The sequence below is a fragment of the Podarcis vaucheri genome (assembly GCF_965113315.1).
Source record: "Podarcis vaucheri genome assembly, chromosome: 7".
Taxonomy (NCBI): Eukaryota; Metazoa; Chordata; class Lepidosauria; order Squamata; family Lacertidae; genus Podarcis; species Podarcis vaucheri.
This window is the reverse complement of record NC_138765.1, coordinates 39,907,338-39,921,841: the sequence shown is the minus strand read 5'-3', so window position 1 is coordinate 39,921,841 and position 14,504 is coordinate 39,907,338. Positions and strand designations below refer to the sequence as shown.

General features: G+C 45.4%; 1 protein-coding gene across 1 annotated transcript in view; it reads left to right on the top strand.

Moving 5' to 3' along the window:
• The window catches only part of PEPD (peptidase D), a 123,809-nt gene that overhangs the window by 25,568 nt on the left and 83,737 nt on the right, over window positions 1-14,504 (top strand). Inside the window, exons 4-7 of the mRNA XM_082233492.1 lie at window positions 4,168-4,231; window positions 7,595-7,642; window positions 8,757-8,818; window positions 14,197-14,241. Coding sequence (XP_082089618.1) covers window positions 4,168-4,231; window positions 7,595-7,642; window positions 8,757-8,818; window positions 14,197-14,241 — 219 coding nt within the window. The remainder of the gene's footprint in view (window positions 1-4,167; window positions 4,232-7,594; window positions 7,643-8,756; window positions 8,819-14,196; window positions 14,242-14,504) is intronic.

The following is a 14,504-nucleotide window of genomic DNA, read 5'->3' as shown; positions in this document are numbered from 1 at the left end:
CTGTGGGGAATGTGCTGGAGAAGCAGGCTGTTCCCCACACCCCTGTGGGGTCAGCTTTGACAGCTTATCAATCACCTAATGCCAAATGATTGGCAGGTGGTTTTCCCCTGATCACCTGTAACAGTTGACCCATGCGGTGAGGTGGGACATAAAGATCTGGGCTTCCAGACCAGAAAAGTTCCTCACCCCTGCTCCAGTGTGCACCCCTAAACAACATAACCTTGCCCTTTTTATTAAAAACTGACAACCTTGGCGGAACTTTGTCTGTTCAGCAACAACAATTTTGAACAGGAATCTTTATACTTTTTTGGGGGGGCGGGTTATTGCAAAAACTTTCTCTTGTACATCCCACCAATTCTTTTCCATCAGCATTAATTGTGTTTTAACAAATGCTATGGTTGCCCAGCCGCCCCCGCCCTCCAGTTCTTGAAACACTTGTATTGCAGGGCTTTTGCATAGTAAGTAAATGGGACAAAGGATGCATCACCAGTTTTAATTGTCTGTAGCCGCTGAATGTCTTTAGTCCCACTCTATGACATTTTAATGCTACTTTTAGGACAGTTGCTGACTTCAAAAGCTATCTCTGCTCATTGCATTTAAGATGTGCTAGGTGTATGACAACGTATATTTTTCTCCAGCCAAAGGGATTCAAGATTATAAGTGACGGCTGTAATTTGGCCTTATTACATATTCATTAAAAACATGCAGGTGGTCAGACTGCTTGAAAGGCTTCTGTTTTCAGCTTGCGTGACGAGTCGTTAATTTTGTCTCTCTCTTTTCTGAGCAGTGCATTAGTGGACTCTTTGGTTTGCTGTAATGAAAATCTTATCTGCACCTCTTTTTGCTACACTCCTATATTCAGTTCAGTTTTTACATGGAGGGCCTTCATTGGGTTGTTGGTCACTCTTGCAAAACAGGGCTTCTCTAAAATGTTCTGTGTTCTAAGCAAAATGGCGGCTACCCTCCTTTTTCCTGTGCTGCTGTACAACACTTGTTGCATTTAAATTTACTTATTGATTTTTTTGGGGGGGAAACTGCAGTAGACAGCAACTAGATATAAATTTGCTACAACTGCACAGGATTGCTGATTGTGAAGGTGGGTTAAAATCAGTTTCCTTGAGAACTTGACTTCCCTTTTTTAAAAAAAAGCAAGTTTCTGGCCCTCTGCCTCTGGAGATGCACTTGAAAAATATACATGGAAATGCATGCTGGAATTTCAGGAACCAGAGAGGTGGTCTGAAGCAAGAATGCTCTGCCTTTCATGGCTTCTTGCCCAGCTGCAAGGCTAGCAAAACTAGAATAAATTATGCAAAAACCCTGCAGGATAAATTGTACAAAAATCACGCGTGTGCAAACTGTCCTGTTTGCATAATGTGTTTGTGCAGACTTCACTTGTTCCAGGATATGGATTTCCTGGATGCTGGGCCTTAAACACAGAGATGTCCTTAGTCCCCCTTGTATTGTTCAGCTGCCTTTTCTCCTTTCCTTTTAGAATCATGGAGCTGGAAGGGACTATGGTAAGGTTACCAGACGTCCCCGTTTCCGGGGGACAGTCGCCAGATTTACAAATCAGTCCCCTGACAAAATCCATCTGTTTAGTTGGAAGTTGAAAAGTATCCCTGGATTCATTGAAAAAAATCTGATTACCTTAGACTATGGGGGTCATCTTTGCCAATCCCCTGTGCCCTGTGCAGACTCTGCAATGCAGGGTGTAACTGTAGCATCACCATCCCACCTCTGCTTAAATGCCACCAGTAAAGGAGAGCCCACCACCTCCCAGTGCAATCTACCTGCTCCACTGTCAAAACTGCTGTTATCCTCAGGAGGTTTCTACTGCTGTTTGCACTGCTACCCTGCAATTTCCACCCATTAGTTCTTTCATCACCATAATGACTGGCGCCACCCAGCAGGCTCCAGGGCTGGTGACAACCATTTAGATTTCAGAATTAAAAACAGTTAAAACAAATTGCAGTCGCCAGAAGAAGGCGGGTCCTGAAAAACACACAACTCGCCGGTCTAAGGCGAGAGTAAAGAGATGTGTCTCCAGCACTCAGCGCTGCACATTGAAGGTGCAAAACACACCCCTGTGGGGAGCTCCACAACTCAGGGGCTGCCACAGAGAATGCCCTGAGGGCAGTGGAGCAACCAACAAGGCCCCCTCTGCCCATCTTAGCACACAAGAGGGTCTGTCGGGAAGTGGGCAGCCTCTTGGATCTTCTCAGTCTCCCATATGGAGTAACAGGGAACCTCTTTGGCATATTTGGAGTCTGCGATCATTTCTCCCATGAATTTAACCAGCTGGCCTTCTCAGTGATTCCCTGTTGCCCAAGTGAAGGGGCTAATCTCCTGGCTGATCTGCTCTGTGCATCCCAAAGAGCAAGTGTCTGTGCAATGCTGAAGGGTGGGTTTGATTAAAGGCTATTGGTGCCATAAAGGAAACAAGTGTGAATAATGACCTGCTTTCTCTTTTAATGTTTCTTGTAACGGTGCTTATGTTAAGCAGCTTTTATAGCTGCCTTTTTAAAACGGGTTGCTCCCCTATCATATTTGGTTGACAAGATGACATTTAAATGACTTTTAAAAAATAATAATTGGCATTTGAAAAGAACCCATTTGCTCTTCAACTTTTTACGCTCGCCCTTTTAAAAAAAGAAAACAACATAGCTCATAATGCCGGGACGGGGGTAGGGAGTTGGGTGTATTATTACAATTAGGTTGTGTGTGTCAGAATGAAGACACCTGGATGCAATTTTCCTCACTTCCTCACTTCCGGGTAGCTATTCCTCTTCAGATGTCTTTCCAGTCTGCAATGCTCGCCCTTCTGCCACACGGCACGAGGCAGAAGCTGACCTGGAGGGCTTTGGCAATGGTATTTGTGTATGTTTGAAATTCAGGAATATGTCAGACCTTTGGCCCGTCTACTGCATTACTGTCAACACTGACTGGCAGTAGCTCTCCCTGAGTCTCCCACCTTTCTTACTGTCTGTATACTGTGTGCTCTACAACTACAACAACTCTGTCCTGTGACTAAAATGAGACTTGGTGGCTTCAATACCAAGCCAGACTTTTTCTTCTTCCTTCACCGGTCTTTTGAAACTAAAAAGTTTGCTCAGAACAAGCTTTTACTACGTTGGCGTTGGACCCTTGCTATGTTGTCACGTATTCTGAAACATACCTCACCACTATGCTGGACACCCTGGGGTGGCAAGGGCACCTTTCTTCATATGTGATGAGGATGCAAAAAACTTGCATTTTGTTGGCAGTTTATTTTCATGGACCTGTCTCCAATAGCCAACCAGTTGCTGATCTTGGACCCAGTATTAGCTTTCCTGGCCACTGTAAGCGACTCACATCCCTTAAATCCCACCCTTGTTCACAAAGAGTTGCTTGCTCTACTGCTGGTTGCAGCCAGACTCGAAATTGTCAGACATTGGAAGGCTGCATGGGGTCTCTCTTATGGGTGAATGGGAGGGCATGGGGCATTGCCTTACCTGAGCATCTAACCCGTCACTGGAGGGTTCCAAAATGAGAGCATTTTGATGTTGTATGGCTTCTGTTAATATGCTTTATCAAGAACAATAGAATTCTGCATCAACCCCCAATGGCACATACCTCTATGTGCCAAGGCTTGCTTTCTTCCAAATTGTAACTCCTGCTTCCAAAACTTTGTTTTGCAGAATCTTATTGTTATTTCTGAAAACTCAATACACACTTTTTTTTAGCTCCATTTTGGTTGGTCCTAATAAATACCATGCCTAACCATGGAATTTAGAAAAATGTGGTAACTTAAGACTTTGTTCAAATGTGGATGCCCAGTGTTAATGATCCCTTGAAAAGTGTCCTGTGCGTCTTACCCCTATTTAGATACTGTTTCTTAAAAATGGGGTTTAGGGTCCTAGGAACGCCTGTACCATATGATAATATACCAAATTGCTGTTGTTGACTAGGCAAAATATATATATATATTGTAGCCCAAAACTGGTGGTGATGTGTAATTGCTCTTTGGGTTTTCGTATCTGTAGCATTCATTGTCCTTCATTTTCTTCCTTTCTGCATTGAATCTGTCTCGTAAAAAGAAAAGGGGGCATAGTAACATAAAGCTGATAATAATATATCAAGCTGTTCTCTTACTTGCAAAATAACCAGTTGTCTCTTTGCATTCTGAAGGATCCAGCCTCCTGAATTCTTCAGGCAGAAGTATGCTGTCAATGAAGTTCGGTATACAGATGAGGTGAGTGTTTTGCCTTTGCCAAGATCTTGTGAAGCTTTTTTGAGAGGCAAAAATATTGGGTAAATAAGTATTAGCCTTTCCAGTTTGAAGAGAAGCAGTTGGAAAGTGGTCTTTGTTGCAGTCACTGTCTGGGATCCCACTAACTACTTGAGGCAAGTGTGTTACAATATTTTTTTAAAAATCTCTCCCCCTTTCACCCACAAACCCGCCTTGCTATTTCCCTACTTGCTTTTGAAAGATTTCTCTTTTATGGAAATGCTTTGCTTTGCTGCATGAGAGGTTTGCAGTTTGTGCAAAGAGATACCCCAAACTCTCTTGGTGCACAGGACTGGTTGGGAAGGGCCCAGTGTACCTCTGTGGTAGATCATCTGTTTTTTATATACAGAGTATCCCCAAGTTCAATCCTAAATGGCATCTCCAGGTCAGGCTGAAAGAGACTTTGCCTGAAACCCTGGACAGCTGCTGCCTATCAGGGTTTCTTAAACTTGGGTCTCTAGCTGTTTTTGAACAACTAGTTCCCATCATCCCTGACCAGTGGTCCTGCTAGCTGGGGATGATAGGAGTTGTAGTCCAAAAGCAAACTTGGGAGACCCAAGTTTGGGAAACCCTGGTGTAGATAATGGTGGCTTGGGTGGACCAATAACCTGGCATCAGTGTAAGGCAGCTTCCTTTATTCCATGGGGCTCTGGTTTCTGAGAGTCTGTGTAGGTACCCTTATCACCACCACCTACTTTTTTTGGGTTGAGCACTAGTACCCATTGGATGTGGTGTTCACATGGGCTCAACAAACACGTCTTGACACCAGTGTTTTATTGATACTTTTCATGCCGTTTCCCCCCTGAAGCTGCCTTAAACAGAGTCAGACCTCTTGGAGTACCTGAGCTCAGTGCTGTCCGCACCAACCTTTGCCAACCTCCAGACATATTGGGCTACAACTCCCATTTGCTCTAAACGCTGGCTCAGAATATCTGGAGCAAGGCTGACAGAGCCTGATATTTATTAAATTTGTATACCGCTCTTCATCTGTAGATCTCAGAGTGGTTCACAGCAAAAGCTGTCGTACTGTTAATTGGCTCTCCCATGTTTCTGGCAGGGGTCTTTTCCCCAGCCCTAGGTGGATATGCCAAGGCTTGAACCTGTAACCTTCAGCCTGCAAAGCACTGAGCTCTGCCCTGAGCTATGGCCCTAAGCGATCACATGGGGCAGAGCCATAGCTCAGTGGTAGTACATCTGTCTTGCAAGATGTTCAATCCCTGGCGTCTCCAGGTAGGGTTGTGAGAGACTGCTGCCTGAAACCTTGGAGAGCTGCTGCCAGTCAGTGTAGACAATACTGAGCTAAATGGACGAGTGGTCAGTATTAGGCAGCTTCCTATGTGTTCCTATGAAGCTGCTTTTGATGGCAATAGTGCAAGCTTGTTGTGGCAGAGAGTCTGTGAACCAGCAAGCCTCAGTTCAATTGTTGCGTCTTGATGTGAACTTGCCTTGGGCAACCTCTTTGGCCTGAAAAAGGAAGATTGTAAAAAACCTGTGTGCACATGACATGCTTTGAGCACTTTCCTAAAGCCCTATAAAGATGTTTATTAATATCATATACTGTATCTGTTTCTATCTAGCCAGGCAATTGCTGTGTTCTCCTTATGCCCCCTTCGTGTGTTCTGGGTTCTTCCTACCTACGTTTTGTCTGTGATCGTTGTGGGGCACAGACTGAGATTTCAAAACAAACAATTTCTCTCGCTCTTCAGGGCCCTAACCCTGGTGTGTACCATTCTATTAAAAAAACCATATTTGGGGGGCTGGCATTTGAAACGCAGTTTGATTCTTGAGATGAGTATCCCTCTGAAATAGCATTGCGCTAATTATTCATTCCCTCTGCTGCAGCTACTGAGGAGGTTTGCTGCTTGACATATCTGGATTGGAATCGTGGTTTCTTGTTATCAGGCTTCATGTGTCGAATACAGAAGTGCTAGTTAAGGGCTTCTTATCTGCAAGAGTGGATGACAAGTGATTCCCGGCCAGAAATTTGTGCCTTGTTGCTTAGTATCAGCTATATTGACAATTTGTCAGAGTGTCATCAGCAAACGCTGTGCTTACCCTGATTCCGTGCTTAAACTGTTGTGTGGGACCAGGCTGGGGGTGGGTGGAATTAAAGAGATGCGGCTTTCCTTTATGCTTTGGAAATCCAGTGGCTGTTGCCAGAGCTGCAGAAATACTTTCTGGGGGATCTGCTGCCGTGAAGTCCTTTAAACATGTTTCCGTTCCACAGATACTGAAATAGCTTTCCATCTCTGATACAGCCTCTACATAGGAATCTAGGAAGCTGCTTTACAGTGAGTCTGACCATTGGTCAATCTAGCTCAGAATTGTCTACACTGACTGGCAGCGGCTCTCCAAGATTTCAGGCAGGGAGTCTGTCCCAACACTACCTGGAGATGCTGCCGAGATTTGAACCTGGGGCCTTCTGCTAGCAAGGCAGACACTCTTTTGCAGAGCTATGGCCCTGTCTCTAGTCTTCAGGCTTGCCTTGCTGAGATCCTCCAGATTTATTGACTTTTAAAAATGGGCTCTGAAGACCTGCCAGTCCTGTTAGAAAGGCTTTTGATGCTTAATGTGCATAATGGATTCCCCAGCCCCTTTTTTTGTTGAATTAGGAGTTTGTGTTACACTGCGTTAATGGTTAGTGAACGTTGAATGGTTTGTGTTTGCTTTGCTGAGATGCTGCTGCGTCTTGTGTACGTATAATTATGTGGAGGGAAATGTCCTTTGTCTTTTTTAATAACAACTTTGTTGTGAGTGGCTTTGAGCTCAGCTTTGTTGGCAAAGTAGCACACAAATAATTTCATTGGGCCTTTTCTTAACTGCAGCCGTTGGTTGGACATGTGTATGTGTATGTATCTGCTGTTCCTGGTGTGCTGTTTCTTTTGCTGACTGTTTTTAGAATTGTATATAAGTGTGTTTTTTTCTTTTTATCCTATACACCACCTTGCGTATGCCTGTGGTATAAAAAAGGGCAGGATATAAACCACAAAATAAATATGCAGTGCCTTCCTATCCATTGACCTATCTATTGAGATGCTAAGAAATGTTTATGAACATTCCATCTCCTTAGAATGTTTAAAGGAAAACAGAAAATGGTCGTCCCAGGAATTTGATGGGATTGGTTGCTGAAAGAGTATAATCATGACAGCAGGTGACTAGATGGAATGTGGGAATGGTCTGCAGAAGTAGTGTGAGTGTGAATAGGGCACAGTAGGTGGTTGGGCATGGATAGTAGAGCTCTTGCAAGTTGGCACCATTGTGAAGCTTCCTTAGTGGCCAATGCTGGTGAGCGATCAACTGACCACAATGATTCTTCTTTCTTTGCAGATTTCCAGTGTTCTGGCTTCAAAGAACCCTTCAGTTCTTCTTACTCTGGTAAGTGACATCTTGTGCTCTTAGAAAGTATTGACTTTGGAGAAACTTACTTGCAGACTAGAGCAGCCTTTCTCAACTTGGGGTCCTCACCTACTGTTGGGCTCCCAAACTCCCATCAGACTCTGCAAGAATTGTTGTCCACTAACATCTGGGGATCTTACTAAATGCGATAATCTAGTCTTCTGTAATAGAAGGAGGGTTGTTGCTGTTTTCAAATAAAAGTGTGTTAATTTTATTATTATTGAGGCACTCTTAAGAGACACAATCCATAAAGAAAATGGGGGAGAGAAGAGGACAACAGCCATGGCTGGGTACCAGCCAACCTCACCTGTAGCCAGATGGAAATGGCTCCTAATGGCCATTTCTGGCCTGTGTGTTAACAGGTTTGGGAACATTATTCAGTGGTAGTTATTGCTCACTGTCAGGCTTGATTTTAGGAGAAGCTCAGGCTGTTGGGTAAGTCTGGAGGAAGGGGAGTTTCCCAAGTTAACCTGCTTTGACTGGGAGCCAGGTTCAAATTCCATGGAACTTAATGAGGGCAGCCTCACAACCTTCAAAGGGTGGTGATGATGGCTGAGAATTGTATGCAATCCAGGAATGGAAAGCCCTTTGTACCCTGTGCTTTTTGAACATATGAAAACCACTGTCTCCTGGGTGTTCTGGAAGAGTGACCAAGATATAAGGTTGCTTAATTTACATGGCCTCTTCCCACATCTTTGGTTTCCAACCATTCTTACATCTGGGAAATCAATATGGCCTGTACTTGGTTCCTAGTCACTAATCAAGACATAGGCTTAGGTACCCTTCAGCACATGCCCTGTGTGACCAGAATAACTTACCATAGCCTACCTACAACCCTTTGGGTGGTTTGGGCTACAGGCAACTTCCCACTTGCACGTGATCAGCACATGCGCTCACTTTGACATGCATGCCATTTTCGGTGCCAAAAGGGGATGGGCCGGGGGGATGGGAGTTGTAGTCAGAACATCTGAAGGGTCTCTTGTTTGGGAAGGCTGCCTTACAGAGTAGGATGCCTCTTTTGTAATTTTAAGACTGAAGCAACTGTACTTTTGTTGATAGTCATAGTTCAAATACTTTTGCCTTTCTTCTCCAGAGAGGAGTTAACACTGACAGCGGAAGTGTTACCAGGGAAGCTTCGTTTGAAGGAATCAGCCAGTAAGTTACCTTGTGGGTTTGTGTGTCAAACAAATTGTTAACCAGCTAATGATTTGAACACCGTATAACCAGTGGGGGAAATGATCAGGTGTCCATTAGAAGATGGCCTGATGTAAGGACTGTAAGCCTGTCATGGCGGCTTGATTATATGAACAATGATGTATTTTATTCTGGCTTTATATACTGTGAGTGGTATTCAACCAACATTTACTCAGAGTAGAGTAGCCCACTGAAATGAACATGTCTAAAGAGTCTACTCTGTGTAAAAGTAGTTGAATATTGTGTTTTATATACATATATATATACAGTGGTGCCTCGCAAGACGAAATTAATTCGTTCCGCAAGTTTTTTCTTCTTGCGAGTTTTTCGTCTTGCGAAGCACGGTTTCCCATAGGAATGCATTGAAAATCAATTAATGCGTTCCTAGGGAAACCGCTTGCCAGGCTGGCGGTGCGGAGAAGGGCTTTTCTCCACACTGCAAGCCTTCAGGACAGGTACGGGAACAGAGGGGAAGGCGCACAGCGCTTTCCCTCTGTTCCCGGGGCTTGCGTGGGAGGAGGGTTTTTCCTCCCCACCGCCAACATTCAGAACAGCATTCTGAATGTTGGCGGTGGGAAGGAAAACCCTCCTCCCACCCCAAGTCTTCAGGAAAGCCATCCGATGCCGGGCGGCGGGAGAAGGTGTCCCCCCCCCCCGCCCAGCATCGGAGCTTCGTTCCGATGCTGGGCGGCGGGAGGAGGCGTCCCCCCCCCCCGCCCGGCATCGGAGCTTCGTTCCGATGCCGGGCGGCGGGAGGAGGCATTCCCCCCCCCGCCCGGCATCGGAGCTTCGTTCCGGCGGCGGGAGGAGGTCCGAGGACAGTGGGGAAGACGCGCTGCGCTTCCCCGCTGTCCCGGAGATTTTCCTATGGGCTGTCGTCTTGCAAAGCAAGCCCATAGGGAAATTCGTTTTGCGAAGCGCCTCCAAAACGGAAAACCCTTTATCTAGCGGGTTTTCCGTCTTGCGAGGCGTTCGTCTTGCGGGGTACCACTGTGTGTGTGTGTGTGTGTGTGTGTGTGTATACACACACACACACACACACACACATGCATATACATATACTTATTTTTTTATTTGTGTTTTATATACATTGTATTTGCATTTGAAAAGTGATTTGTTGTACATTTTTTAAGTTCTTGCATAGGCACCTGACCACAAGAAATACATGTTTGACCTGACAATATGTCCCAGGATAGTAGTTAGCCAGTTATGTGAAACACTGTAGTAGACTAAATAGGCTTCGACCTATGGCTGAATCAAGTCCTGGTTTTTTTATGACCCCCACCCAGGCTCCTCCCAGGCAGTAATGTGGACTTTGGCCTCAACAAGTTTAGGTCCCCCTGCACGGCAACATTATCAAGTATTATGCTCACATCATGCATAAGAACATAAGAAGAGCCTTCTGCATCCGGCCAATAGCCTATCTAGTCCAGCATCCTGTTCTCCTAGTGGCCAACCAGATGCCTGTGGGAAAACCCCCAAACAAGGCCTGAGCATGAGATTGCTCTCCCCTCCTGTGGTTCCCAGCAACTGGTGTTCAGAAGCATTTACAGCCTCGGACTGTGGAGGCAGCGCATACAAAACAACACCATCACGGACGGCAGGGCAGAAACTTGTTAATTTTAAAACTAAAGCTGGGACAAACATCTGAACTTTTTGAAAGCTTGTTCTCAAAAAGCTTATAAGTGTGTAACTTTTGCAGTTCTGGGCATGAAGTGTGCCTACGGGAGGAACTTCCTGGAGTTTTGGCAGCTTTGATGCACTATTTTGACACACCCAGAATTCCATATTCTGTGGGTCATTCTGGAGATGATGGTGGTAGCTTCCATTTCCATGTGCTACCTGCCATTCCTCCCTCCTGCCCAAGCGCCTCTTGGAAGAGTGTGACTTTGCCCTTTGATCTTTAGCTTATTGGAAAGAGACTTCCAGCTGTCCGCCGCCTTCCTCTCCATGGGTTTGCAGGGCAGAAAAAACTGATCTTCTCACTGCTGTTTGACAGCTGTAGATCACTTGTGTCAGGAGCGGGATACCCACTGGTGTAGTACTGAGCGCCCTGCTGCTTTTTGCATGACAGAATTGATGCCCTTAATCGCTTGTTAGAGTGCTTCTCTCCTCTCCTCTCGCCGCCCCACTTTATATCTCCCAGTCTTGGCATTGGCCTCTCAACAGACTGTCAGCTTTGTCATTTAAGGCATATAATTCCTTTGACTGCCTTGGAGAGAGTTGACACGGAGTACTTTGCAACTAATGAAGCTACAAGGGAGGAAGCTTAGAATCCGCTCTCAACTTTTGCTGCTGAGAGGAAACTTGTTGCTTTGTTCGCTGTGCAAAAGCGCTGTGCTCCTGAACTGTCATTTTTTATGTAAAGAAAGAAAGAAAAGGAAATAGATGCACTGATCTGCATTTTTTTAAAAGAAGCAAAGAGTTTTTTCTATCCCCCTTATTCCTCTTTTATTTAAAGCACTTACCAAGGCTTTTTGTGAAATGTGAAGGGCAATGAATATTAGAAACATAGAATTGTAGAGTCAGAAGGCACCCAAGGGGGCATCTAGTCTGACCCCCTGCAATGCAGGAATCACAGATAAGGATGCCATCCTTGTTTGCTGAAGGCAGCCAAAAATACAAATTGGTGTAACTATTCTCATGTGGTGTTAGGGTGAATAACATCACTTTCCATTCTTCTGCTACCAAATTCATCCTCTTGTTAAAAATACTATTCAGTGGTTTGTTCGGTGGGCTTCAATTCAACCTTCTGCAACCTGTGGAAATTTTGTACCTTAACTCCCATCAGCCCATGACAGCACAGCCAAGTGAAGCTGGGGCTGATGGGAGTTGTAGTCCAAAGCATCTGGAGGGCACTAAGTTAGCGAAGGCAGCTTTTGTGTTTTTCCTTCTTGGGCTCCCTCTCAGGTGAGGGATTTGTCTTGGATTATTTATTTGACTTTTTGCAAGGAGCCTAGGCTTTGGGCAGTTTGGTTCTTGTGGCTGCAGTGCCCAGTCCCACTAAAAAGAACAGGATGTGTTCTTCTCTGTTCCTTGTTCCTTCTTAAGGGGATTGAGGGAAGCGGTAGACAGTGCCCCTTCCTAGTGCTGCAAAAGACCTATTTTGGCTTTTGCAAAAGTTTTATTTCAACATTGGTCTCAGCAGATCCTTTTTGACTGCAACTGACATGGCCGTCCCCATTTTATTTTTTCATCCTACCCTGCGAAGCCTTGCCCTCTTCCACCCTTGCCATGTCTCAGTACTTCTCTCAAGAGCTGAACTTCATTCTCTGCTTTCCAGGCTCTCACTCTCTGTCTTCTGTCGAAATCTGTCTCTTCTTGCGCTGCTTGCTATCCTGCGGTTCCCTTTTTCAGCCTCTGGTTGAACAGCTTCTGGATTGCTGGTGGTCTTTGACCTTTCATTCTTTTCTGCGTGAGGGTAAGTTGCCGTGTGTGCACGCGCACAGCGAGGCTCAGGCCAGGCAGAGGGAAGGAAGAGAGAGACAGGCATCTGCATGCATGCACGTTCTCTCTCTCACTCACATCCACACGTGCTTCCTCTCTCGCATGCAACGCTTCTAAATGCCGGTTCCTGGAAACGGCAGTAGGAGAGAGTGCACATGCAGCTGCTGGGTGACCTTGGGCCAGTCACACTTCTCTGAAGTCTCTCAGCCCCACTCACCTCACAGAGTGTTTGTTGTGGGGGAGGAGGGGAAAGGAGAATGTTAGCCACTTTGAGACTCCTTCGGGTAGTGATAAAGCGGGATATCAAATCCAAACTCCTCTTCTTCTCTTGTGCTTGAATCCTGCTTGCAGATTTCCCACAGTTATCTTGTTGGCTGCTGTGAGAACAGGATTCTGGACTAGGCGGCTCACTGACCTGATCCAGCAGGGCCTTCATATGATGTTATGGGGGAGAAGGTGGCTATCTGAATCTGGCCAGTGCGTCATAAGTAAGGAGGTTTCGTCTGTCTTGTGGGTTTCGTAAATTCAGAACAGTGATCCCTGGTCACAGGAGAAGAGCCAGAGATAGTAGGTCTTCCCCCCTTTGGTGTACTGTGAGGATTTTTCTCCAACCTGCACTGTCACCTGAACAATGCCAAGCTGTTCCCTTGAACAGGAGAGCCAGATAGCTGTGAGGTCACCACTGTTTTCCCTTTTCCCAGCTTTCAGTTGGGATGCTCTCACAATGATCTCTTAAATGTTCAATTCTCTGGTATTGATCTTGATGCCAGAATTACACCCTGCTATTCTGTGTGCAGCTCACCTGCCTGTATCTCCTGGTTTCCTTCGTCTCTCATTAAGATCATGGTGGGACGCTCCAACTCAAAATGGAATCCAGGCTTTTGTTCACTGAACTTCATAGACTCAATGTACCATTTTGTTCATCAATGGGTTTTGTACTAGGTTGCCTTTATGCTTAACTAGCTTTTGCATCCTCTCTCCCCCCCCCCCCCTTTTCTTTTGTGCTGAAGCATGGCAGGAATAATAGTCCCTAAACCTACCTACTGGAAAGGAAAGTGTTTCATTCGTGTTCAAAGCAGGCAAATCTCATTAGCCGAGCTGCTTTTTTTCCTCCTGGTGCCTGACTGAGTTCTGTAGAGGGCCTGAATTGTGTGGCTTGCTGGCTTCATTTTCTCATGCGGTGAGGTGTTGAGATGGAACACAGGCTAAAACAGAACACCTTGCAGCAGAGGTGTTGAGCAGCGAGGCTGGAAAAATCCCACTTGCATCCAGAAATTGGATGCTGGCTCCTAAGAATGTGAAATATCTGTTCAGAACTTTGCAGAGCTTGAATTCAAGCATGCAATGGAATCTTAGAAACTGTAATACTGTACATTTCTCCAGTCCATTTTGGTGGAGGGAGGGAAAGCCTTGAATTTTGAATGCCACCACAGAAAGCCCTGGGTTGCTACATCTCCTGGCAAAGTGGCCACTATCTCTCTTGTGGGTGCTTATTCATCACCTTTATTTCTCTTTCTCTCTCCCTCTTGCTTTGCTGTATGAAAATATATGAATACATCTTCATTTCACCTGAAATCACAGCTGCCTGCTTTCGCTCTAACTTCCTTTCCCCCTTTATCTCAGAGGCCGCCAATGGGGTGCCTTGGGCACCAATATGCCATCCAGTAGCTCCTATGGGGCCCATGAAAAGTCTCAATAAATATTACCTCAGAAATCCACAACGCACTAAAGGCTGTTTGCTCCTTCTGCTCTGTTCCTGTTTGCACTGACTTGGGCTCTCCTTCATTTAACAGCCCCCTTTAAGCATGCTCACATTTCATTGGTGCCAGAGTTGGACACCCACCCAGTGTCTAGAGTTTCAAGCTAATTTTTGTTATCTCTCTCATTTTTAGATTTGTTGTTAACAACGCAGTTCTTCATCCGGAAATTGCTGAATGGTATGTTGTCTTTTCACATTTGTTTTCCAAAGCTTGCCCCAACATTCTGTGTGAGACCATGGCTGCAATCGCAGAGCATTTTATCCCATTCCCCTGACATTTCCCTGTTAATTTTTGCATTACATTTGAGCTTCCACACGACGTAAAAGTCACATCTGGACATCTGGTGGAATGGAGTGGAAGTTCTGCACTTATTTCCAGGTTATTTGATTTCATGAGAAAAATCAGTTTGCAACCACATCAGCCCAGAAAATTGTGGGAGT